Here is a 3,459-nt window from a genome sequence, read left to right as displayed (position 1 = left end):
AAGAAGTATGCGACGTCTGATCAGAGTTGTGTTAGTGATTTCTGATTGTATCCCTTTCCTTTATGCACCATGTTCTACGCCGCTTGTAGGAACAGTTTTAGAAACTCTAGCAAGGAGGCTCTTTTGATAAACCACTTATGTATATCCTGGGACAACCCACTGACCACTACAATAACTTCCAATCTGCGAACCCTCGAACCCCTGTAACCACTCAAAGTAAGTATGCCAGCCCGCATTTTGGAAAATTTTCCATACTTATAGTCGATGTCGTACATGTTCTGTGTTCTCGGGTTTATCTTTGATAGCCTGGTCACCCATTATTCCTGTCAATGACCCTGTGGTAACATTCAGAGTAGCAACTAACTGTTGAGGGAACAGTTAGCCGAGAAACTACGCAGTAACAGAAATGGTGTAAGGAAAATGAATCCAGGAAAGGGTTATGGTAAAGCCAATGATAATCAGGTTCATGGTAAAGCAATGATAATCATGGTAATAATTTCAATACATTGGAAATGACCATATTTTAATGTAGATGAAAATATGATACGAGTGGGTAATAATACTATATTAATGGTATGATTTAATAATTTAAATGGTATTTAATGAAGTACGATAATAACGACAAATGGTATCGTTATTATTAAATACCATTTAAAGTGGCTGCATTCAATGCCAACAACACTCCAACTCGTACAAAGAAGTCCCCTCTACTCCAACTCAATTTGCATCAACACATAACGTGGACAAATATATATATAAATAATATGATCAAAACTGCATCAACACATAAGGAGGACGTATAATATTAGCAAATCATTTGTAACACTGAATGCACAATAATACCTACAACTTACAATAGCACGTCTATTGTCAAAGACTCTGCACGTGTATTTTGGCAGTGCCTTTTCTCGTGCTTGGGGAAGGTTTAGTACTTCGGCCAGGAGTAGTCTACCTAAGCGGTAGAATGGCCCTTTTTCCGGCACCGGCCGGAAAATCGTCCGACTGCGGCTACCGGAAATCTCTCCCTCTTCCGCCACCATCTCTCAGCGCCACCACCACCTTTCTCCGCCACCCTCCCTGACCGCCCTGACATCCCTGACCGATCGCCTGACATCCCTGATCGATCGGGGAGTAATTCCTGCGGGGAGTAATGAGCTGGAATTCATGCGGGGAGTAATTCCCTCCATTCGAAATGGTCACCCGCGCCCATTCAAGCTCTGATACTTCGAAATTTCAAGCTCTGCGCTTCAGCTGTGCTGGCTTACCCCTCTGCGAACTCCTTCCGCACTGCAGCTCGGAGGCCAGGTACTCCTCGCCGGTAAATCCTCAAGATTTAGGAGCAGTGTGGGATCGGCCTGTTTTGTCCAGCGCTGAGTAAAATTGGTGACCACATCGTAAGCAGCAGGGCCCTGGATCTTAGAATGGGCATCATGCCATGGCTCCCTAGGGCCTCCGTGCCGAAGATCTGCTCCCTTGTAATTGATCTGATGAAAATCATCCCTGTAAACAGTATCCAGAGTCCTAAACAATGGATGGATCTCGTTATCATACCTTCCATCGCAGAGATCGATTCCTCCAACGAAGCTCACGACCTCGCGATTCTCAGAGCCATGGACGCGGGCATCCAAGCACACAGTCTTCTGGTGATGGGTAAACTCTGCAAAAATCTCCGCGGTTTGGAATGCACTCATCGAACGATCTGCGTATCTGGGACATTGAAAGCAGTAGACGTTGGTGCCCTTGAAATATTCAGATGTCTCGTCACAGTGGGTTTGCATGAGTCCCTGGTAACTGAGAAGCTCCACGGCCGTTATATCCTCCCAGATAAGGACCAGAACTCTTACTCCCTGATCCGCTTTCTTCTTCAAAAGTTCACCCAATGTCACAGTTTCTGCACCAGGGATCATCCTTTCCTTGTCCCTCACAAGCGTAATCTTGGTATTTACAGACCATCCAGCAATGTATATAATTTGCTCGGCTCCATCAATGTACTGGTACACTTCCTCCCACAGTCTCGGAGGCCTGTATAAGGCGCGCTCCTCGCCATGACCCAGCTCGATCCTGGGACGATAATTTTCTGATAAGTGAGAATTCTGATACAGATTGACTCTGCATCCTTTCCTCTGCTTGAAATACACATGCTGGACTCCTGGGAAGTTTCGATCTTGAATCCCGGAACCCCAGTATGGATCTTCTGAGACTTGTTTGAACTGGAGGTGGGCATGGATCTGAGATTTCTTCAGCTGTTCGGAAAAGTCCTCATTATATAAGTCATACCAGCCCTCGATGACCTTGCCGCTGAGGATTTCTGAGATTGGGATCTTGGCTCTTCCAACCACTTGTGCAGAGATTTCCAATCCCTTCTTAACGCTGATAACCAGAGAAGGCGATGTGTAGGCGCAGAGTATGTGAAAAGTTTCGTTCCAAATTGGGTTTGTAGGTTCACGGGACAGAACTCTGGTTCTTGCAATTCTAGCAATACCAATATCTATGGTGGCATATAATCCAATGTGCTCATCTAGATGGAGAAGCTCCTTAACTTCCTCCCCCACCTGCTCAACAAAAAATCATTAGTCCTACTTCAAAATTTTTACAAAATGATATGCATTCTTAAACAAAAGACCAAACCTGGGCTTCAGCAAGGTCCTCACAATCATTAGTCCTACTTCAAAATTTTTACAAAACGATATGCATTCTTAAACAAAAGACCAAACCTGGGCTTCAGCAAGGTCCTCACAATCATTAGTCCTACTTCAAAATTTTTACAAAATGATATGCATTCTTAAACAAAAGATCAAACCTGGGCTTCAGCAAGGTCCTCACCTTGTAGAGAAACAAGAATCAATAAACCAAAACAAGGATCTTGGAAAATTCTCCACCTTGTTTCTCAACAAGATGTACTACTGTTCAGTAAACATCAAATACAAGATCCATAATCAAAGGTGGTTGACGTCATTACCTTTCTCAGCAACCTGGGTAAGCCTCCATGACTGAGGTGCCTAGCTTCAAATATAGTGGCAGTAAGTGTACCATGAACTACTTGGGATGCCATTGGAGACCTGTATTAGAAATCTGTAAATCACAAAAGTAATGCAATCCACTGACTATGGAGATGTTTCAAGCTACACAAATTTATAAGAGTACAGGGAATTTGAAGACCAGCAGGTTTTTAGACCACTGTTCATTGGAACATGTTTTTCTTGAAAATTACATGGAGGTTACTGCAGCTGTTCACAGACCTAAAGTGAAAACAAGTTTAGGTTCTTACTAATGAAATCCTAGCAATACCAATATAGAGAAATAATAGGTTTTTAGACCACTGTTCATTGGAACATGTTTTTCTTGAACACTTTAGGTCTGTGAACATTCTGTCATATGGTATTGATACATGAAAACTAACTCCACTTTGGTAAGGAAAAAAATTATTTTGAATGATGTCTTCCACACATCTTGTGGATC

The 3,459-nt window shown here is 43.0% G+C and overlaps 1 protein-coding gene across 1 annotated transcript; it reads right to left on the bottom strand.

Moving 5' to 3' along the window:
• Positions 1-952: 952 nt before the first annotated feature.
• On the bottom strand, positions 953-3,230 carry LOC149248063 (phospholipase D alpha 1-like). Its single transcript, XM_089447308.1, has 4 exons — positions 3,212-3,230; positions 2,960-3,059; positions 1,266-2,552; positions 953-1,138 (listed from the first exon to the last, which is right to left on the bottom strand). Coding segments are annotated over exons 1-4 (1,575 nt in total). The 5' UTR covers positions 3,214-3,230.
• Between the last annotated feature and the right edge of the window lie 229 nt (positions 3,231-3,459).

The sequence above is a fragment of the Pinus tabuliformis genome, chromosome 7 (genome assembly GCF_031772625.1).
Source record: "Pinus tabuliformis cultivar Carrire ecotype Pingquan chromosome 7, CPIR1, whole genome shotgun sequence".
NCBI classification, from domain to species: Eukaryota; Viridiplantae; Streptophyta; class Pinopsida; order Pinales; family Pinaceae; genus Pinus; species Pinus tabuliformis.
The sequence above is the reverse complement of the archived record's forward strand: the minus strand, read 5'-3'. Positions and strand labels throughout refer to the sequence as shown.

Coding starts and splice junctions, on each gene's coding strand:
- LOC149248063 (XM_089447308.1), bottom strand. Junction 2,553..2,959: donor TACCCAGGTTGCTGAGAAAG/GTAATGACGTCA, acceptor TTTGTTGAGCAG/GTGGGGGAGGAAGTTAAGGA. Junction 1,139..1,265: donor CGGAAGGAGTTCGCAGAGGG/GTAAGCCAGCAC, acceptor TACTCCCCGCAG/GAATTACTCCCCGATCGATC.